We start from the raw sequence: 23,318 nt of genomic DNA, 5'->3' as shown, positions 1-23,318 counted from the left end.
CTCCAGCTAGAACAGCAATTCCCAACTTTTGCAGCCTGGCAGTCCGGCAGAGAGGAAGAGAGGAACCAGGCTGCGCAAGTGGCAGGCCAGCACACACACGCACATGCAGCTCAACTTGTGCAAGCATTGGATGCAAATTTACCTGTATGCATGCACATGTGCACAGGCCCCCAGTTGTGAATAGGCCACAGCCCGGTTGTGGGCCACAGCCCGGGGGTTGGGGTCTTCTGAGCTAGAAGGCCAGATCACAGGATGTGAAGTACATTTCGTTGAGAGTTCTGTTTGGTCTGCACTCTGTCTTTAGATCTGAACGACAAGATGCTAGGCATTAATAAGTTTTTAATTTCATTAAAATTGCTTTCTAATTTTCATTTTGCAGTGCATATTTTAATTATTGTTAGCTATTTTGAATACTTGATTGAATAGAAAAACAATGAAAATCAAATCTAGTAATGTAAAGATAGATTATTATGTGTTCCATGTGATGTTACATCTTCTCTGTGTTTAGTTTAAACCTAAATATTTGTTTCTCTAGCTTATGAAAGCTCTGACAGGGCTTCTTATTTTTCAATCAGGTGGACACATTTGGAATTTTGAGACAGCTATGATGGATATAGTCAGTCACAAGACTTTCATTTCTCAGAAAAGCAGACCTAATGAGGCTAAGTGTCAAGCAGCTTATCTAATTACTTCAACATAAAGCACCATTGGAATCTAAATTCGCTCCATTTATCCCAATATCCTTCCAAACATGCTGTAACAAACAATATTTCCACTACACAATGTCCACTTCCTCTCTTATTTCTTCATCTTTTCTAGGTTAATTTTTTCCCAATGGTTGTCTCATTTTCTCTGTCATTTCTCTTTTCCTAACCACTTCTGTCTTTAACTTTGTACATGTCATCTTGCTCTCCTCATCCTAGTCTTGGTCTCCCTACTTCCTGTTCCCATTTCTTCAAGTCTGTCCAAACCAGGGGTGAAATGCTCCCGGATTGGACCGGATCACCTGATCTGGTAGTGATTTTTCCCTGTGGTTCAGCGATCCGGTAGTAATCGCCGCCCGGGTGTCATTACTTCCTGGTTTTAACCAGGAAGTATTTTTTTACCTTCTGCGCATGCGCAGAAGGTGTGTGTGTGCACGGTGCGTGCTCTTCCGAACTGGTAAGGAAGGTAAGTAGATTTTATCTGTGGTCCAAACCCTCAAAATTGGCAGCAATAATCAACTCCAGGTATCCATTGATCGTTATTGTTGATTGAGACATCCTCTTTGTCAAGCAATTGGGAACAGTTCAAAGCAAAATATTGTCAGCAATTATTTTGCATTATCTTAATGTCTGTTGATCCATCTGGGGATCCAAGACAATCCCAAGAATAGAAAGGATGTTTGAGACATGGACTTTACTTTGAAAAGTTCATTTTAGAATACTTTTTTAAAAATAAAACCCACAGAGATTAGCAGGGTGCTTCTGAGAAGCAAGGGGGAAATGTTTTTGCACCTGCAGCACCATATAGCTCTTAATTATTTAAAGTTGTTGTTATTACATTCTTTTATATTTGTACCTCATGCTGGAATCACAAGATGAACAAATAATTATATAGTTTTTAAAAATTTTATTTATTGCATTACTGTTAACAGCAGTGGTATAGAAGGAACATTTATAAGGTGCAAGTTTACTAATCACTGGATTAGTAGTTGTTTTTCCTGCCACCAAACTTTGCAATACCAGTTAGTGGGAAAGTTGCTAAACATTTCATAAAGAGGTGATTGTGCATCCATTTCTTAATCTGCCTCAAAAATCTTTCAATTTGAGAAAGAAAAGCAGCACATTTTAATAAAATAACATCTGGGAGGGACGAAGAGTTGTATGTGCAATGCTGAGCTGCGTTATAAGAAGAGTGAAGTCCTGGTACTAAAAGCCAAAAATAAAAAATAAAAACCCCACCCATGCTTTCACTACTTACAGTTTGCTGAGCATGTTGACTCAGAGAGAAAGTCCTCAGACAATTTGTTTGTTGTGCTTCCATCATCACGGGTCTATTAGATCATTTTAATTGAAAAAAAACTACTTTGTTTTGCTGGCATCTTTCCAGTAATTGTTCATGCTAGTGCCAAAACCCCCTCTTTTCCTGTAACAGAAATGCCAACTAGATTCTATTGTTGGAATGGGTCAGATATAACAGGTTATATCTGTTAACCTTAGACCTGTATACTTCCAGGGTTTGATTCTGGAATCAGATCATTTGCAAGTCAGGAGTAAAGCATACTTTCATATTAAATGAAGTCACTTTATCATGTTTTTTAGAACTTATACAGGAAGTTTAAATAGTTTCTTCAGAATTGGAGGTAGTTGTTAAAATCTTGCAATTCAATTCCTTTCCATTTACTATAGCTAGAGAATCAGAAAACTCTGTTTTGTTAGGAGGTTTTTAAAAACAAATTAAGGCAGTATTTTTTTTACTGTATTCATATTATCTAGTTTGCATTTATCCTTTGTTGAAGACTTCTCTAACAGAGGCAAAATGATCTTTCTCTCAAAATCAATTTTTCCATTTTGACTACTGTTAAAATAGACTAATGTTTTGCAAAGACTTTTATATCATTATGAAAAATTACCGTTGTTAGTGGTTATTTTTTAATTCAAGTTTTATTTAATCCAAAAAGATGTTTTGATTTTAATGGGTAAAATATATCAGGAATATTATTTATGTATAAATTTCATTTAGTTCCATTGTGACATGATGGAAAATGATTTTTAATCTAACATTTGCAAATGTACCAGAAACATAATCATGTAGTACAATCTGGAAATCAAATAATTCAATTACCTAGGATAGGATTTATTTTATGAATTGGAGTTTGTTCTCTTTCTATCTATCCCTTCTCTTTATTCCCTGTACAGTTAAAAAGTTCGTGTAGCCAACTACTTGCTCTGTGCAGGAGTCCAAATTATAATATTCCCTACAGATCAGTGGTGGGTTTCAAAAAATTTTACTACCGGTTCTGTGGGTGTGACTTGGTGGGCGTGGCAGGGGAAGGATACTGTAAAATCTCCATTTCCTTCCAAATCCAGGGGAAGGTTACTGCAAAATCCCCATTTTCTCCTGATCAGCTGGGACTTGGGAGACAGAGAATAGATGGGGTGGGGCCAGTCAGAATTTTTACTACCGGTTCTCCGAACTACTCAAAATTTCCGCTACCGGTTCTCCAGAACTGGTGAGAACTTGCTGAAACCCACCTCTGCAACAGATGCTTGTGTGCTCAACATCTCTGTAGGTAATTGGCCTGCCAAAATTCTCCCAAGATTTTGTCAATTAAATTTGCTCATTGCTTTCATTTGAGAGACTCTTATATAGAAAGTGTTGTGTGCAGGCTTACAGTTAGCCTCAACTTAACAAACATTATTTTAGTGACTATTCAAAGTTGCAATGGCACTGAAAGAAGTAATTTGTGATTGGTTTTCACCCTTATGACTGTTGCAGCAACCCCATGGTTCATGATCAGAATTTGGGTGCTTAGCAACTCAACTGTATTTATGACAGTTGCAGTGTTCTGGGGTCATGTGATCACTATTTGTAATCTTTTCAGTTGGCTTCCAGCAAGAAAAATCCATGAGGCAAAGCCAGATTCACTTAACAACTGCAGTGATTTGCTTAACAACTGTGGCAAAAAGTGTCATAAATTTGGGCACAACTCACTTAACAACTGTCTTGCTTAGCAGTGGAAATTTGGGGGCCAATTGTGGTTGTAAATTGAGGACTACCTGTACCATAACAATCATCTGCCCAGGAGGGATTCCACACAAAATTGTTCTTTTCTATGGTGGAAGACGTATTGGATGGAGGATGTTGGTGCCCTGTTTCCTTACATTACTGGTGTGCCACACAGATAATGCTGATCTCCAATTGCACATATGATAGGAGAGCTTATCTAGCCATTCCTGAATTAAACATAACAAATAGCAGATATGCCTCTAAAGTGGCTAAAACTTGTACAAAATGAGGAAGTGGTGACTAATCATTCTTCCGTGAGAACATGGAGAATGGAAATGAATTGGGAGCAAAGTTAATAATTGTTCCTACTTCCTTGCTTTTTAAACAAAAGCCTGTAAACAGGGACCTCTATCTCAAGCAGTGTGAATTAAAGAATAAAGCTAGCTAAATACGTTTTAAAAATTCTGCTGGATTAAAAAAAATAGTTAAAAAGTTAAAATGCTGTAATTTGTCATAATGCATACACAATGCTGTATGGAAGTATAGAATGTTTTCATATTTACATAGTTCACAAACAGCTGCGATACAGTGTAATATATTCCTTTATATAACTGTATTGTTTGGTATTCAAATGGGAAAATAAACATATTGTATTTAAGCTATTTCTAATGTGTTTACTTTTTTCATCGCATATTCCTACGGCCTAGGATATAGAAATACACATGAAGCAGTGATAGGGAATCATTGGAGCATAATGAAAATGCATATAGATAATGAATCACTTGAACACTATTATCACACATGTCTTTAAAAAATTAAAAATGTAAAAAAATTGTAGGTACTAGTTTAAAAACAAAATAATGCTTTGAAATTAGCTACTCTGTAGAAGGATGATAACCTTTTTTGTTTTGAATGCTAGAGATTAGAATATAAAATAGTTGCATTGCTTTTAAAGATGAACATTTTATGTACAAGTTTAGCAATGTATTCCATAAAGAAGAATATGCATTGGAGAAGTTTTAAAGCATTTATATTATCATAGTTTTCTTATAATGAGAACAATGCTATATATATGTTTGCTTTTGGGCATTTGAAACAAAATATTATAAAAGGAATGGGAAATATCAGAAGAGGAGGTTTGGGACCCAGAAAACAATAATAATGATAAATGGATCATTATCTTAGTTTAAAAGAATTTATTGTAGATTTGATTTCCATATTCCAAAAAAAAAAACCGATTGGAAGAATTCTTAAGTAACCTAGGATAAAGTTATATTTACGTATATTAAATATAGTACACCTGTGCATATATATGTACAGTACAGTTATTCTGATTACTTTTTTTTTTACAAAAAAATACTGGAGGCCGTGCGGGTCTGGATGGGGAGGAACAGGCTCCGACTCAACCCCTCCAAGACAGAGTGGCTGTGGTTGCCAGCGTCCCGATACAGCCAGCTGGTGCCATCGCTGGCTATTGGGGGTGAGTCATTGGCCCCCACGGAGAGGGCCCGTAACTTGGGCGTCCTCCTGGATACACGGCTGTCTTTAGAAGAGCATATGACGGCCGTGGCCAGGGGGGCTTTTTATCAGGTTCTCCTGATACGCCAGTTGCGCCCCTTTCTGGATCGGGACTCCTTATGCACGAGGTCACTCATGCCCTCATTACTTCCCGCCTGGACTACTGTAATGCTCTCTACATGGGGCTCCCCTTGAGGAGCACCCGGAGGCTCCAACTGGTCCAGAATGCAGCCGCGCGGGTGATTATGCGGGCGACATGGCACTTCCATGTAACACCTCTCCTGCGCAAGCTGCATTGGCTTCCGGTGGTCTTCCGGGTGCGCTTCAAGGTTTTGGTTCTCACCTTTAAAGCACTCCATGGCTTAGGGCCTGCATATCTATGAGACCACCTTCTGCCACCGATAACCTCCCACTGTCCAATACGCTCCCACAAAGAGGGTCTCCTCAGGGTGCCGTCGGTCAAGCAATGTCGACTGGCGACCCCCAGGGGGAGAGCCTTCTCTGTGATGGCACCCGACCTCTGGAACGAACTACCCCCAGGGATACGACTGATCCCGGACCTCCGTACTTTCCGTCGGGCTCTGAAGACTTTCTTGTTTCAGTGAGCTGGGCTGGCTTAAGATTTTAATTGATTAATTTTATGGGTAAGAGGTTTTAAAATTGGGTAGCCAAATTGATTTAATTATTTTTTAAATCATTTTAATTTTCATACTGTATGTATTTTAACCTTGGCTGTTCACCGCCCTGTGTCTTTCGGGAGAAAGGCAGTATAAAAGGGAAAAAATAAAAATAAAAATAAATAAATAAAAATTAAATAAATAAATAAATAAATAAATAAATAAATAAAAATATTAAATAAATAAATAAATAAATAAATAAATAAATAAATAATAATAATAATAATACAGTAGCAGTTACTCAAATAAGAAAATTGAATATTCCCATTACCATTCATGAAAGTATTTCCTTGTAATTTTCACATTTAGAAACATTGGCAGGTGGAGGCCAAAAAAGTAAAGATGCTGTGTCTGTGTGATCAAAGGGCCACCTCTTTTTAAAATAGATATGATGCGTGTATTTGGGTAATGCTGGACTTTGATTGGAGAAACCTACTCTTCAGAACTCTCCTCTCCCAACACCCGCCCCCCACCCCCCATCGCCTTTATGTTTTAGAAGGATTGAAGCGATATGGATATGTTATTATGTACTGTGAATGTCTAATAGCTAATAGGAAGGGAAATGTTATCCTTTCCAAGGCAGGTGGATTCTAGCCACCCTGTAATTTATGAGATGTTCCTGTGTGCTAATTCCAAAATGGTCCTTGAGGACAGTAAATAAGATGTGCCGCTCATTAACAGGACAAAATAGATCTGCCTTATGATGTAAACATAAATCACTGGACTTCATAATAATAGCTGCCTGTGGGTGGGGGAACCTTTAGCTCTGACACACTCCACTTACCAAGGTTAACCATTGGTTTTGTTCTAGATAGTAATGAGTGTAAATCTAGTGCTTTGCTTACTCAGCAGGTCAATCTGAATGCTAGCTTGTTTGGTCTTGCTTTTGCTTTGCCTCTTTATTTGTCCTTTGACATCAGTTCCTCTTTTGTTATGAGCTCTGGTCCACCTATCTTCCAATTTATCTTCTGAACCTAACTTTCACCCAATCCCTATCAGGGTCAATTCCCGCATCTAGTTTTGACACCATCTTAAGTCATATTTGCTGTTCTGAATGCCGAATCTATAAGAGAAATGTTTTGAAAAAACATTTTTAAAAAATTATCAGTGGCAAAGGGAACAATTACTTCTCCCAGCTGTCCTGGGTCAGGAAACAATTGGTTGTTAATTTGCTTATCTTAGATGGAGATTGTTCACTTATTTTAATTTCCTTATCAGACTAATTACACTTTCATTGTGATGACTGATTGAAAGGAAACAAGTCCAGAATAATCAATAGTATAATTTTCATTGTATCTTCCTGGCTCTGTCTTAACAGAGATCCTCCCAGAGAGTGTATCAAGCAAATTCCATGCCAAATGTATAAATGAATTGAATCCAGTTATATCGAGGATAATCAGGTTCAATGAGGAAGACTTAGAGTTGTCTGGCAACCACCTGTTCAAGTCTCTTGCCCACAAAGGGAATATTAACAATCTGATAGTTGTTTAGATCTTCTGGATGCATAAAATGATTCTTCAAAATCATAAATAAAAAAAAAAGAATAGTTATGCATTCATATTATGCAGGTAACTAATATGCATTTTGTATTACGTATATTAGTTATCTAATTTAATAAATTTAAAATTAATTACATGTCCTCATCTTTTCTTGATTAGACTCCTAGGATGTGCTCTACATTGGGTTGATTTTTAAACATCTGGAAATTTTGAACCTGTAAATACAGCAGCCTTGTTACTGATGGGCATTATCAGAAAAGAGCACCCATTTGTGCCTCAGACTTTGCATTGGTTACCAATAGATTAATAAACATAATTCAGAGTCCTGATTTTGACATATAAAGTCCAATATAACTTGGTGTTTAAGAACCTTCAGGATTGCCTTCTTCTACTTGAATCAACCCATTCAATAAGTTGGCAGAAGCTTTTTATCTAAACCTATACTTGTGAAGTAATAAATTGGAAGCCAGGAGGTGATATTTTTAGTTGCTGCTTCAGTCCTGTGGAAAATCCTCCGTTTAGAATTATGATTTCCTCCATTATTTCTAATGTTCGGTGTCTTACTGAAATCGGAACATTTCTGAAGAGAATTTGATTTAATGGTTTGGTCTCATCTTTATTTTACCTCAAGATGTTTTTTATTTATTTGTTCATTAGATATTAGTTTATTTGGTTGTGCTGTAATGTTTTAATTATTTTTCATTATCATGAAAAATGATAATGTCCAATTTCAGGCTGAGCAAACATACCAGCTTAATTTATAAGTGGTTTACTGATGAATAATACTGCAGTCAATTACAAAGGGAGGTAGAGAGCCTGCTGTGCAAATGCATACATGTGTACTTCAGAAAATATAGGGAAGTGAAGTCTTGTCTGATAAATGGGCACAACATAGGTAATGTAGACGTTCAGTCCAGAAGCATGCTACAGGAGGCAAATAGAGTATAAATTCAGAGAAATGGGCACTGCAGCAACAGAGAAGCACAAAAATCAAGTAATCAAACACCAGAGAAGTCAATCAGCCTGTTGAAGTTGAAAGGATGAGAATTAAGGAACAGAGCATTGCATACTTTCTCTCTATGTAGACATAGTTCCATTGAAGACAACCCACTGAATGTGGTTGGTCAGCCAATTGAGAATCCATCAAGTGGTACTACTGATTATCTCATATTGCTCTGTCTTATCAAGAAGGAGGTTGCAGTCAACTTTGTCAAATGTCTTGCTGGAGTCTAAGTGTATTATGTCCACAGCAATTCGCTGGTTCACTAATTTAGTTACTTTATCAAAAAAGGCAGTAATGTTTGTCTGGCATGACCTGTTTATAACAAACGCATGGTGGTGTGTATTAATCACCTTGTTTGTTTCCCATGCTCCCAGGTGCTCACAAATGCTTATTTTCCCCATGATTTTCCCAGATATTGATATCAAGCTGATTGGCCTATAATTTCCTCAAGGTTCTGTCTTGGTCCCAGTAATCTTCAACATCTTCATAAATGATCTAGACAAGAGAATAGAAGGGGAACTCATCAAATTTGCAGTCAACACCAAGCTGGGGGGGTGGGGGGGAGATAGCTAATACTTTGAAAGAAAGGCTCAAGATCTAGAAGGATCTTGACAGACAAGCTTTGGGCTCTATCTAATAAGATGCAAATTCTGTAGTGAGAAAAATAAAATAAAAATAGTCCTTCACTTAAGCAAGAAAAACCAAATGCATAGGAACCCTGACATAGGTGTAGAATGGATGATACTTGGCTCATCAGAAATAACTGTGACAGGGATCTAGGTATCCTAGTGGACCACCATTTAAATATGGGCCAGCTGTGTGCTGCAGCTGCCAAAAAAGCCAATGCAGTCCTAAATTGCATCAACAGAAGGATAGTATCAAGACAACTAGAAGTGATAGCACCACTTTATATTGTCCTGGTGAAACCACACTTGGAATACTGCATCCAGTTCTAGTCATCATGATACAAAAAATATGCTGAGATCCGGAAAGTGTGCAGAGAAGAGCAAAAAAAAAAAAAAACGACAAGGAGCCTGGGAGCTAAATCGTATGATAAATGGTTGAGGAACCTAAATAAGTCTAGCCTATCGGAAAGAAGGATCAGGAGAGACCCGATGTCTTCCAATTTTTGAGAGGCTGTTGCAAAGAAAAGGGATTGACTTATTATCTAGGGCATGAGACGTCAGGACAAAAGGTAACAAGTGGAAGCTTGTCAAAGAGAGATCCAACCTAGAAGTAAGGAGAAATTTTCTGACAGTGAGCGCAATTAATCAGTGAAATAGCTTTTCTCCTGGGATTGAGGGTGCTCCATCACTGGAGGTTTTCAAAAAATAGACTGAACAACTATTTGGTATAAGACTCCTGCCTTGAGCAGCATCTTGGACTAGAAGATCTCCAAGGTCCCTTCGAGCCATATGATTGTATGATTTCTGTGAACATGTACACAAGAATCCAAGGTTGGATCATTTCCAATGGAGAGGCAATTACTGGCAGATGTTCTTGAATAGGCCAGATTCAAGTGTTACTCAGTTATGGATATTGCATCTTTGCTTCTTGAGGAGCCAAGTAGCTTGCCTTTGTATGATTCTCCAAAGTTGCCAATGCATCTTCTACTTGGCACCCTCTTCACTTGACCCTTCCTGCTACTCCTGATCTGCCAAGTCAACTTCCATTGGTGCATTGACAACCAGTTCCTAAGAGTGGCAAATCTTCTGAGATTCAGAGACTGAGGAGCCTGATCCAGCAAGTTGCCAGTCTTAGACTCCTTATGAGTGAGAAGAGTTCGTAATTTATTAATACAAATTATAATAATAGTGGTTATTATGGAGTCCATAAAGTCACTTTTGTTATAGGTTATATTTATAATATAACCTAAGGTTGAAAGAACAGTTAACATCTACAGTATATCTTTGTCTTTATGTGCATTCGTTGTCATATTCTGGAAGATCTTACTATTTAGTAATATCACAATCAACACCTGTATTCTCATTCCTTCCCTTCCTCCCTCCAAATGGTAAAGAAACAATTACAGTTTTCATTCTGACATTACTAGTAATGAGCTTAAAAATGAAATTATTTTACGTTTTTTATCTGAAAATTTACATCCACTGCAGCATATTAACATTTATCAGTAATCTGTTTGACTTGGGTGTTTAGAAATTTTATGCAGTCACATACCAGCTTTTAACACCATATATCATCTCCTGAAACACGAGAAGACACAGGAAGCAACTGTAAAAATGTCGCTGTTTCTACAAAGGCCAACATCTAAAGATTGTAAATCTATAATCTGTGGTTATAGTTAGGTTCACCTTTTGCACGATGGACTTTAATATTTAGAGAGGATGAATCTAACTAGAACCACATGCCAGCAGAAGCACATTTTTAAAATAACCACGCTATGCATGATTCGGTATGGATTTTTAAAACAGTAATTCAGCTACCCTCAGTTGTTTTTCTAATTCCCACTATCCCTTTTAAGGATTTGTTGTAAAGCCAACCAAAAATCATCAGGAGTTAGATCAGATCATGCAACCCAGCTCTCTTCCCTCCTCCTTTCTTTTCTGTCTTCATTTTGCAGTATTGTATTTCCACTATTTCCTGGTCTCACAGAAAGAGGCAGTGCTGAGTTAGAAAGACAAAAATAGACCTTTACAGAGAAATATAGGGATCGTAAGTGTGTGTGTGTGTGTGTGTGTATGCGCGTGTCCGCGTCTTTATGTGTGTGCGTGTTTGTGTGTGTGTGTGCACGCGCATGCTGGTGAGAGGAAGACAGCATTAGGCTGATTTCCAGGAGGAGCCTTCTCTCTTTTCACTGTGTGTTAGGCATTTTGTACAGATTTTCGTTCTGTTAAAAAACACTTACCTCTTCCGGAAGTTCTTTATATCTCTTTGGGGGAGGAAAAAGAAACCAACTGTGATCAGAAAACGGCCAGAAACCATTTTATTTGAACAACTGGTAGGAAGAAAAAGGAGAGATACCATCACAGGGATATAAATATCTTCTGATAAAAAATATTTGTTTGAATAGAATTATATATCAGTAGTGCAGCCTGACTTCCACCGTGAGGGAGAGCGATGGGGTGTTTGGGCAACAGCAAAACAGAAGATCAGCGTATTGATGAGAAAGCGCAGCGAGAAGCCAACAAAAAAATAGAGAAGCAGTTGCAGAAAGAGCGACTAGCTTATAAAGCCACACACCGTTTGCTTCTGCTGGGTAAGAAGAATGGTTTCTGTGGGGTGGGGGGGGGAGGAGAGGGTGCATTAGTGCAGTTAGTTTTTCCGGGGAGACAGATATTATAGACAAACTGCTGTTTATGTGTAAGAGAAAATGAGATGGAAATAATGCAGTCTTGTTTTATTAACCAGAGTGGGTTTAAAATGGAGAGATTGACTAAAGTATATGTAACAATATTTTGGGAAGAGAAAGATGCTTTCAACCTGTGTTTCTCCTCTCCCGAATGTATTTACATCATGCATTTTTCTCTTCATTTTCAGGGGCTGGTGAATCAGGAAAAAGCACTATTGTCAAGCAGATGAGGATTTTGCATGTAAATGGATTTAATTCAGAGTAAGAATTATTAATACGTATTTAGGGGGGAGGGAAATTTAAAAAGAGTCCAAATAGGCCATTTGGAACTCATTAGCCCAAAGAGAAGAACTGATATTTGTACACATTTTGTCAGTGTTTCCATTACATGATAAGCATGGACTTTACAATGACGCATATATATTCCAAGAATCATGAATTTGTATTCTGCCCCCCCCCCCAACACACACACACAAAATCTGGTCTTTCTACCGTATTTTATACTGTTGTTACTGCAGTGCTTAATAGGCCCTTATATAGCAATAACATGGCGACTACTTACAACAAATACTAAATATTGACTGTATGCATGATTAAAGATATATCATCCATTCGTTTGAAATAACTATTACAGAAAAAAATGTAATAATTTTCATCTTAAAATAAACATGGTTTATTGTCAGTAATATTTATCTCAGATTTTTTTTTAGAATTTAATAATAATTTAGATATGATTGAACTTCTAGAACTGAAGTCATAGAACAAGATGAAGTATTTCTGTCCTACAAAAATTCTTTCATATTTAATTATTTGACTTGCAATATATCATGTGACATTAATCATTTATTTTAGCTAACTTGTATGCCAAATACAAGTCAATACAATATCAAGATATGAGTATAGTGATTGGGAAAAATAGTTTTTGGCATGGCAAATTATTACTTGAATATTTCTGAAATAACTGGAGTAACCAATTGATTTTTGCTGTTGTACACAGAGAAAAGAAACAAAAAATTCTGGATATTCGGAAAAATGTAAAAGATGCAATTGTGGTAAGATTTTATTATTATTTTTATATATATACATTTAGCAATTGGATGAAACAAATTGCCAGATAAAGCTAAATTAACTTCTATCAGTATTTAATATGTCCTGTTATTTTTTTCCTAGACTATAGTTTCAGCAATGAGCACTTTAATACCTCCTGTTCCATTAGCTAACCAAGAAAACCAATTTCGAGCGGATTACATCAAAAGCATAGCTCCACTTTCTGACTTTGACTACACCCAGGTAACATTTCTTTTTCTTTCTCCTTTTCAATTCTCAAAAAGAATAGGAGTGCCTTATTTTCCATTTATGAGGCCTGGACTTGCGATAAAATTATAATTAAATTAATTAGTATTGCAATAAGGAAAAAGAATCTATTCTGATATAATGCTGCATTTTACTTTCCTAAAATATTTTAAAAGAGTATAATGTAAATAACAAGGTATGCAAAACTGTATCAGTTTTCAGTTTTGTGGTTTGTAAAATTTGAGACTGGTTTTAACTTTGTGTAGAATGTTGGTGAAAATCAGTGATGCTTTATTATCAGAAAGATTATACTGCTTGTAGAAACTCCATTTTCATCCTTATGAAAACTTTGATCCAATATTTTGATTTAATTTGTGCTAGCCATTCTATAAACCATTGTACAGCTTATAATAATTTATTTAGAGCAGAGGTTACTTGCATATATTTCTCTGATATACACAAAAGTTAAGGTTAAAAATTTTCAGCTCACTCCTTTCTTTCAGTCACCTACGTCTATCAGTCTCCATTGGGGAGACCTGCTAATAATTATAGATAATGCATAGAGCAAGAGGAATTGATGATAAAAAGAACACCATATAAAATTCAGGGTATACCAGATTTTACTCTCAGAAATCAGAGGACGATCATAGACTCTTAGAGAATATATTTTCAAAGATTGTGTTTTTTTGAAGAGTATAGGAAAAGACAGAAGGAGAAACAGGGCATAAGACTGAAGATTTGCTGGTTCCTATGCCCTGTTCCCCTTTCTGTTGTGTTCTGTAATACCATATACATGATCGTTTCCTTATCATTTTGCATAATGAAATGGAATAAAAAGGAACAGCTACTTCCTATTTCTTCATTGATGTCCTGCAGCCAATAAAATTATTGAATGATTGACAGAAATTTAAGATTGTTTGATTGTGTTCACAGTTGGCAAATAGCAGTAAAATGTTCTTTTCTTTGTTGCACTCATTATGTTCTAATATAATTTGAAAAAAAATACATTCAGGACTACTACTAGTATTGATCAAAATGAATTATGAGGATTCATCTGTAATAATGGAGATTTTTATGTGTTTCTTTTCTTCTATATAAGTAACTATGTCATTATGTTGTCACTAACTATGAATCCTGAATTATTTTAGTCTATTTCTCCTGTTTTTCTTTTGGGATAGTATGGGGTTTATTACTAGTTTTATTAAGAATCACAATATGTTTGTACAACTTCAGTAAGAGACACATTTGGTAGAGGACTATCTCTGGTTTAGGTTTGGGATATGGTAGAGATAGTCTATTTTTAAATAAATACAGTTTATATGTTATATATTTGCATTAAATGCAACTATTCAGAAAACTGTCCTCATATAGCTTTTTACTTGAAATAATTTATTAAGCATAATAAACTTTTGTTCTAAGATAGCTAATATTTAACTACATAACTTTTAAAGCTTCAGTGTTGTACCAACTTGGGAAAAGTTATCACTGAATTCAGTGTGGGGTTTTTTTGGTACCAGTAATATAGAATTGTCTTTGGTGGTATGCACAACTCTCTTACAAATGTAAATGCCAGAGATACTAATTTGACTTTTAGTTGTATCTGTTTGGTCTAACAATGTTGTTCTCCTGTCCTTTTTATTTATTAAAGTTGGTAAATGATATATGGACTTGACCATGTCGTTCTTGTAAAGAGGCAGATTGGGAATGTCCCTATGTCAAATATATTGAGCATTCAAATACTGCTGTATCAGAAAATAAGAGTTTTGGTTTAGACCTAATAATAGGAATGTTGCTATAAAGTGAACTTGTTGGTTTTCTAATTAGGAAAAATCAAATATGCAGATTTAGTAGACCTCTTTTGGATTAAAGAAACATAGGAGTCCTTCTCAAAGAGTAACATGGCAAAGCATTTCTAAAAACATTCAAGCATAATATAGTGAGCATATTAAAAGCAGAGGCATCCGCAGGTGGTGGTTCAAAAAAGTCAAGATGTGACTGCATCATTAAAGCCCCACCTTTTTTTCTTGTGTGTTATACTCATTGCATACGTATGAAAAGAGATAGAGCTTGATTGCACAGTTATATCTGCCATCTTGACTTTTTTGACCCATACTGTGGATGCCCTGAATAAAAGAGGGGGTATTGTAAGCCCCTTGACTCAACTAACACTCTTACGTTCTTAGTCAATATATATTGCATATAAACATGGGCTAATATTTTTGGGAAGGAATTCCAGAATATCTTAACTGCTTCTAATGGAGAATAACTGTTGTGTGATGCTAACCTAGAATGTAGACAGAGGTAATTTAAATGGGATAAATATATCCATTCTGTTGAACAACATCCTCAGCTTAGGTTTAAAGCAGTGGTATCATTGATACAATAAACTTCCATTTTGAATCGTTACCTTCATTTTAGATCTTCAGTAGTGTAGGTGGAGGTGGTGATATTACATTAATATCCTGGCTCTCCTTAAGGACCAAACATCTTTCACGATGGAGTCCCTTCATTTTATTCTTACAACAACAGGCTTATAAGGTAGACTACCTCAAATCCAGTCCAGCTACACCAAAGTCAAGTGCAGGCTGAAACCTGCCCCATTACTGCACCTTAATCATTATTCAGCATTAGTATTGTGCATAGGTACAGTCTTTATGTATTTTAAGTAAAATGCTTAACCGCATATTTGTATAGGCACAAATATGTGTAAACTATGGGGAGTCAGATTTGAATTTCTATAGCAGGAAGGAATATATATATTTCCTTCGGTTATATAATTCTGCTGTCTGAATGCATGTCCAGGGGGAGAAGAGAAAAATCTGTATCTTTGTTTACGGAACCTTAGAATGCAATTGGATTTTTCCCCTACTAACTTTTTATATAAGTCTGCCACTACATAAATACAGATAAGATTTCAACCGTAATTGAAATTATATCTCATTTAAATCAGTTAAATTTAATTTAGAGTAAAATACGGTAAGAATTAGGCTGTAGGAATAATCATTTGAAAATGAAGCTCTCCTAAATCATCAAAATATATTGGGATATAGATTCAGATTATGTTACTAAGAAAACATTCATGTATATATAAAGTATTTCTATTCTAATATAAACAATAGTTTATAGAAGTAAACTGCAGAATTCTGACATCAGCAGAGGAGTTAGCATTTCTTTACTGCTGCTGTATTTTCACTTTATCAGATTATTATTCTGTACTTTGATGCTCATTGCTTCTTATTTTGGAGTTGTTAGTGAAGATGTCTGAATGTATTGAAAGGATGTTCTAGTATGTTTTGATACAGTAATTATAACTTTAAATTATATTTGTATGCATGTGTCTGTGTGTGTTTTCTGTGCTATAAATCTTTAATTTTGCAAGTGGTTTTTATGCTATACACAGCTCAGAGTCACATTGCTTGACTTGGTGTGCCTTATCAATCTTATCAATAATTCAGTGTGTTATGATTTGCAAAAATTAACAAAGAAAATTGTATGAGCTATGGATTACAGTAGATGAGTCATGATGGGCTTGGATGGAGGCTGCCATTATTGAAGTCTTAGATTTTTTGGAAGCTTTTGATACTGTTGGGAGCAAAGCCTCTGACCTGCTTGCAAGAATCATTAATTGGAGACATAGTATTGTGGTGGTTCCACTTCTACCTGAGTGGGTAGGTCCAGGTGGTGATATGGGATAGGGAGGTTGAACCAAAGTTACTTTATTATGGAGTGCCTTAAGATTCCCTATTTTATTCAATATCTACATGAAACCATTGAGTTATCTGTTGGTTGACTTGGTTTCAGGGGAGGTGTGATAATTATACAAGATGCAACACCTCATTTACATATCTCAATGCTTAGCCTATTGGGAGGTATGATGGAAGTCATAACCCAATGTTTGAAGTTGTACAATAGAAACAGATTGCATTTGAGATAGTCATTCATACCCTTGTCATTTAGATATTAAATTATTGTAACTTATTCTATGTAGGCTATCCTTGAAGACCACTTGGAAACTAGATAGTCTAGAACATGGCAGCATGTACACCTCACCTGCAAGACCTACAGCGATTACCAGTAATTTTCCAAGTGCAATTCAAAGTTCAGGTCACTCAGGGCTGGTTATCTTAGAGGCTACCTTTCTCCAAGTGTTTCTGTCTGCCATAAAACACCATAGACATATCTGAAAAACTAGGATAGCTTGTTAAGAGTCCAAACCTATCAGGTGATATGGCATGTGTGTGTGTGTGTGATTATGAGCATTCTTTGTAGCTATTCCCCTGATTTGGAATAGTTTCTCCTCTTGGATGAGTGTGGCCCCCACCCTCACAGCTTCCAGAAGTAGATGAAAACATGGCTTTTCCGAATGGTTAATTAAAACCAATAGTGACATGTTAGCAGATATATTTAAAATAATGGTAATCATTTTAATGTAATCATGTGAAAATAATTAGAAAGGGTTTACAGTTTCAGTTAATTATATTGATTTGTATGGTGTTTTATATGTAAGTTCTGTAAGTCATCTAGAGTCCATTTGGTTATACTCTGATCTCAAACACAGAAGAGAAGAGTGTCTCAGCCATTATTAAGTACCTAATTAAAACTATGAATATAGTGCCTGAGTTCAAACATAAAAAATCACTGCAGGAAATTCAAATTACAGGTCTTCCACATTACAGAAAGGAAATAGAGGAAGTATATACAAGCCCAACAACGTTTCAACAATATAATGTTGAACATTGCGTAGTGTATCTGCTAATAGGCCTGCAACTCTCTTGTGTGAATATTCCATCAAGCAAATTCAATTGGGATAAGTTTGTATTACATCTTATTGAGTCACACTTTTAGTACCATAGCATTACATTTCTATCCCTGTGACTCTACATAGCTTTGATTGGCAGATTTACCAATGGATGATACCTTTCAGTCCCCACCACATTTTTCATTTCTTTCATCTTCCTTTTTTCCCCAAATTTTTTTTCTATTCTTATATTTTAAAATCTCTGTTTCTGCAAAGGAGAGCTGAAGCTGTCAACATGTGGAACATATCTATAATCTTTTGATTTTTGGATAGCCTGAAAGCAGTAAAAGTGCACTGGTTTGTTGCCTAGCAGCAGCTATGCATATCCATACACAGGTGCTTCTGAAAGTGGGAGAGGAGTGGGAAGAAGTGGAGGAAAAAGAACTGCAAGATCAGGAGGGACTTCCTCTGTTTTTTGTTTCATAATACCAGTCTTTTTCCTAAGTGTGTTGCCTTGAATATTTACTTATGAAAAATGGGAAAAGTAGAAACATGAACCTTTCTCTGAGGAATCTCTTAGCAATAACATTTATGGATCAGGTTTACTTTCTTAATCTCTGCTCTCCATCTCTGGAGTCTAATTTTTCCAAGAAGATGACAGTGGCACAGTCTATTTTCTGAAACTGGCTAGGGATATTTAATATTTTTTTTCCAGATGGTAACATTTGGCTCATAAAAATTGCTTCTGGTCAGTTCCTGGTGGGGCCTAGATCTGATTCCTATTCATAAGGTTACCATATCTAGACTTCAGAAATCCAGACAATCAGTAGATGATACCTTAGAAATACACAAAAATCAAGGTTTTGCTACCATATAGTAGTGGAAAATTTTGTAGCCTTGATTTGATAGTCCTTTCTGAAAGATTAATGGGTTCTTATTTAATGTTATGCATATAGAGGTACCTTTCAACTTATGTCTGTAAACCACATTCCCAATTTCTTTGAGTTAACTGAGTTGTTGCCTCAAGAACAAAGATAGCACTTGAAAGCACTGAGAGTCACCTAAGAATTATGCCCATCCTCTATGGTTCAGTTTTCCTAAAAATTTCCTTCTTTATAGCAATAGTAAGTAGATCAAAGTTAATGAATATGTTAGTGCAGGCAAAGAGTATTTAAAGATAATTCTTCTAAAGAGAGTCAAATGTTCTGAAAGATTGAATCCAGTACACCTGTTTTATCTGGTTTACCTCCTTTGAAAGCATTTTTCAGCTTCAGATAACAAATTAAATCATTTGCTCTCTAGAGCAATTAACTCACCCCACCATTTTCTAAGTCTTAGAGGCTGTCACAAAGAAAGCATTCATATCTGGCTCCTGGAGATAGAGAGCAGGGCAATAAAAAAATGAAGAACAAAGTTGGTATGTGTGTGTATATGTGTGTAAATCTAATGCCAACTAAGATAATATAAAGTAAGAAAAAGAAATCAAAGCAAGTTAAAAATGCAAGAAAGAAAAAAGGAAAAGAAAAAAGAAAAGAAAAAAATACAAAGAAATTGCTCCCAATCTTCTTTACGGTAGTACAATTATAAATTCTTACTCTATGATTACAACATAATTCTCTTCTGTATAATCATCAAAACCATATTTTTTAAAAAGTTCTTTTTTTGTTTGTTTGCTTGTCTTATACAAAAAATATGTAAGTCAGTAACTAATGTAGATACTGTCTTTTCTCAGATCAAAGAAGTTAATTTAGCTATCTCAGCAACTTCCACCATATTTACCAACCATTCCTCTATTATGGGTAGCGCCAAATTTTCCAATTCTTGTGCATGCAGTAGTAGTAGTAGTAATAGTAGTAGTAGTAGTAATAATAATAATAATAATAATAATAATAATAATAATAATAATAATAATTTTATTTCTATACCACCCTTCTCCTGAAGGACTCAAGGCGGTGTACAGCCTATTAAAACACAAAAATATACAGACATCAATTAAAAAATAATTAAAATTATTAAATAATTTCGGCCCAAATTAAAACCCAAAAATTTAAAACACCCAATTTAAAATCATTTACATTGATAGCCCGGCCTGGAGGAACAGTAAGGTCTTGAGGGCACAGCGAGATCTTGCGCAATTTGGGGGCAGTTCATTCCACAGGGCAGGAGCCCCCACAGAGAAGGCCCTCCCCCTGGGTGTCGCCAGCCGACATACCTTGGCCGATGGTACCCTGAGGAGTCCCTCTCTGTGCGAGCAGACTGGCCAGTGGGAGGCTACTGGTGGCAGAAGTCGGTCTCGAAGGTACCTGGGTCCTAAGCCATGGAGCGCTTTAAAGGTGGTGACCAACACCTTGAATTGCACCCGGAAGACCACTGGGAGCCAGTGCAGCTCGCGCAGGAGAGGTGTCACATGGGCACAATGAGTTGCGCCCATAACCACCCGCGCGGCCACATTCTGGACCAGTTGGAGCCTCCGAGTGCTCTTCAAGGGGAGCCCCATGTAGAGAGCATTACAGTAGTCCAGCTGGGAGGTGACCAGGGCGTGAGTGACCGTGCGCAAGACGTCCCAGTCCAGAAAGGGCCTCAACTGGCGAATCAGGCAAACCTGATAAAAAGCCCCCCTGGCCACGGCCGTCATATGCTCTTCTAAAGACAGCCGTGCGTCCAGGTTACGAGCCCTCTCTGTGGGGGGCAAAGATTCACCCCCAATAATCAGCGATGGCACCAGCTGACTATATAGGGATGCCGAGAGCCACAGCCACTCGGTCTTAGCCACTGAGCCTATTTCTCCCCATCCAGACCCGCACGGCCTCCAGGTAGCGAGACATCACATCAAGGGCATCATTGGGGTGGTCTGGGGTGGAGATGTACAGCTGAGTATCATCAGCGTACTGATGAACTCTCACCCCAAAACCATGGATGATCTCACCCAGCGGCTTCACATAAATGTTGAACAGAAGGGGCGAGAGGACCGACCCTTGCGGCACTCCCCAAGCGAGGCGCCGCAAGGTTGACCTCTGTCCCCCTGCCAACACAAACTGTGAGCGGTCGGAGAGGAAGGAGGAGAACCACCACAACACGGTGCCCCCTATTCCTAACCCCCTCAACCACTGCAGCATGATACCATGGTCGATCGTATCAAAAGCCGCTGAGAGATCTAATAGGACCAGGACAGAGGAACAACCCCTGTCCCGAGCCCTCCAGAGATCATCCACAATGCGACCAATGCCGTTTCAGTGCTGTACCCCTGCCTGAAGCCCGACTGATACGGGTCCAGATAGGTAGTTTCATGCAGGTTCCAGGGAAGCTGTCGTGCCACCACACTCTCAACAACCTTCGCCACAAAACGAAGGTTGGAGACCGGACGGTAGTTGGCTAATTCAGCCAGGTCCAGGGATGGCTTCTTGAGGAGGGGCCTCACCACCGCCTCTTTCAAGGCGGCGGGAAAGGCACCCTCACTCAGAGAAGCATTTATAATCCCCTGGAGCCAGCCTTGTGTAACCTCCCGGGAGGCCAGTACCAACCAGGAGGGACATGGCTCCAATAAACATGTGGCAGCACTAATCTTACCCAGAACCCTGTCCACATCCTCGGGAGCCACAGGATCAAACTCTTCCCAGATAATATCCTCAAGACCTACCCCCGTCTCCCCCCTGGACTCACCCAGTTTGCTCTAGTGGTTAAGATACCAGGCTAGAAATAAGCTGTGAGTGCTAGTCCTGTGCTAGGCATAAAAGCCAATTGGGTGACTGTGGGCCAGTCACTCTCTCTCAGCCCAACTCACTTCACAAGGTTGTGATTGTGGGAAAATAGGAGGAGAAAGTTTTATTAGATACGTTTGCCACCTTGAATTATTGTAAAGAAATAAAAGTGGGATAAAAAGCTAATTAATAAATTATAAATTCATTTTTAAAAGCCTCTGAATCAGTAAATGTATGTACATCCAGAATTTTCTACTTTTTTACACTTTCACCAAACTTGTTATACACATTTCCAACATAAATATAAAGCTCCTTTATATATTTTAGACAATTTCCCTGTGACATATACCAATAGTACATTATTTTATAGAACTTCTCTTTTATAAGAAATGGATGATCTAGTAGTCAATAGATAGATAAATACTTATTTTTAAAATGGAAAATAATTATTTCAAATATGAAGTTAATTTTATAAACAAGAGGAAAGATGCTGAAGATTTAAGAGGTGACAGAATTATGACAGAGTGGAACATTGGTGGCCCTAAGGGCAGCTGAGGGAAGAGAAGGAAAGGAAGGTGATGGGGAGCAGAAGTGACATATTCCAGACTTGTACAGATTTTGTTTTATCAAAAGCCAGGAATAGCCATATGTTTCCAAGATTTGCATGTATATGGAATACTTAATGTCAAAAAGTGCTATATAAAATTAGTTTACAACACTAGTGAGTTTCATATTTCCTGACTTCCAAACTCAAAGGACAATATATGGGGTCTACATCAACAGGGGAATAGTGTCTAAATCATAGGAAGTACAAGTAGTGCTCAACATGCAACCACAGTTGAGCCTAGAATTTCTATTGCTAAGTGAGACAGTTGTTAAGCGAACCGTGCTCCATTTTATGATTTTTCTTGCCACAGTTGTTAAGTGAATCTGGCTTCCCCTTTGATTTTACTTTTCAGAAGGTTACAAAAGGTGATTGCATGATCCCAGTACACCGCAACCATCATAAATATGAGTCAATTGGCAAGCATCTGAATTTTGATTACACAGCTATGAGAATACTGCAATGGTCATAACTGTGGAAAACAGTTATAAGTCACTTTTTTCAGTGCTGTTGAAACTTCTAACAGTCACTAAATGAACTCTTGTAAATCAAGGACTACCTGTAATTGTTCCATTTTATTTTGCACAGGTTAGACCTCAGCTCCAGTATGGTATCCAGTTGTGGGTACCATTCAGATAAATTAGAATAAGAGGAGGGTGCCAAGGATGATCTAGATAGAAGTTAATTTCTATGGAGTCACAGCAAAGAAATTTGAAAGATCTGCCTGTGAAAAGAGAAAATGCAAGATAGCTGAAGTATATTACACAAAAGAAAATCAGAAACTGTTCTTTTTCATACTGATGTGCTGAACTTGAAGCAGTGAATTGCAACTATAGGAAGCCTGATCCCAGCTGACTGATAGGGGAAAAAATAACAGTAAGAGCAGCTCAGTGATAAAAATATTCAGAATAGTTATGGGTGTATTCATTGGTTATAATCAGGCAGAATAGCTATATCTCAGGGTTGGTTTAATTTGGATTCATGCACTTAGTAGAATAATTGAACTTGATGATATCGCTGGTCTCTTCTACTTTATATCATATCTCATAACTTCTCCATTGGCCAGGAAGGCAAATATTGCTATATCCAATCAGTGTTTGAGAGGTACTGTATGTTGACAGTTTCTCTGCAGCTTCTTGGAAGACTAGGTTGGCAACAAAGATCTAGTTGGCTGGACTTAAGTGTTCCAAAAACATGATTGTGTGTAATGAATGTAATCTCTACAATTATGAATCTGTTTGGGTTAAATTCAGCTATTAGTTGACTG

The 23,318-nt window shown here is 37.2% G+C and overlaps 1 protein-coding gene across 3 annotated transcripts in view; it reads left to right on the top strand.

Annotated features, from left to right (window-relative positions):
• The window catches only part of GNAL (G protein subunit alpha L), a 116,807-nt gene that overhangs the window by 28,309 nt on the left and 65,180 nt on the right, over positions 1-23,318 (top strand). For 2 of the 3 annotated variants that reach the window (XM_034429432.3, XM_034429431.2), the window contains exons 2-4: positions 11,907-11,979; positions 12,716-12,770; positions 12,889-13,008. In XM_034429432.3, the coding sequence (XP_034285323.2) occupies positions 11,907-11,979; positions 12,716-12,770; positions 12,889-13,008 (248 nt within the window). Of the gene's footprint in view, positions 1-11,149; positions 11,626-11,906; positions 11,980-12,715; positions 12,771-12,888; positions 13,009-23,318 lie in introns of those variants that run through there. The other variant, XM_034429433.3, reaches the window with a different exon arrangement.

Source organism: Pantherophis guttatus, chromosome 3 (genome assembly GCF_059756535.1).
Source record: "Pantherophis guttatus breed Tessera chromosome 3, ASM5975653v1, whole genome shotgun sequence".
Taxonomy (NCBI): Eukaryota; Metazoa; Chordata; class Lepidosauria; order Squamata; family Colubridae; genus Pantherophis; species Pantherophis guttatus.
The sequence above is the reverse complement of the archived record's forward strand: the minus strand, read 5'-3'. Positions and strand labels throughout refer to the sequence as shown.